General features: G+C 64.3%; 1 protein-coding gene across 1 annotated transcript in view; it reads right to left on the bottom strand.

Moving 5' to 3' along the window:
* The window catches only part of LOC100539715 (collagen alpha-3(IV) chain), a 38,309-nt gene that overhangs the window by 12,300 nt on the left and 25,687 nt on the right, over positions 1–322 (bottom strand). Inside the window, exon 24 of the mRNA XM_010716657.2 lies at positions 7–206. Within this exon, the coding sequence (XP_010714959.1) occupies positions 7–206 (200 nt within the window). The remainder of the gene's footprint in view (positions 1–6; positions 207–322) is intronic.

Raw genomic sequence — 322 nt, 5'->3', positions numbered from 1 at the left:
CGCCACCCCCGGGGCGGGCAGGCGGGGGTAGGCGGCCTGGAAGCTGCGCGTCAGGTAGGAACGCGAAAACGACATCCCTCGGGCGGAAAGCTCCGCGTTGTCTCGGAGGTTGAGGGCGACGGCATCTTTGTCTACGCCGAGGTCCCGGCGCTTCGCCTCCTCGCTTTTAATGTAACAGGAATTCACGAAGGCGGTTTTGAGGAGATCTAACGAGAAGTTTTCCCGCAGGCGGTGGCCGAACGCCTGGATCTCCGCGTGATAATCCCAGCCGGGCTGCTCCGAGCTGCGGGCGAGGAAGGAAACGCGGTCAGAACGAGGCGGC

Source organism: Meleagris gallopavo, chromosome 11 (assembly GCF_000146605.3).
Source record: "Meleagris gallopavo isolate NT-WF06-2002-E0010 breed Aviagen turkey brand Nicholas breeding stock chromosome 11, Turkey_5.1, whole genome shotgun sequence".
Lineage (NCBI taxonomy): Eukaryota > Metazoa > Chordata > Aves > Galliformes > Phasianidae > Meleagris > Meleagris gallopavo.
Note: the sequence above shows the minus strand (reverse complement) of the source record. Positions and strands in the feature narration are given on the sequence as shown.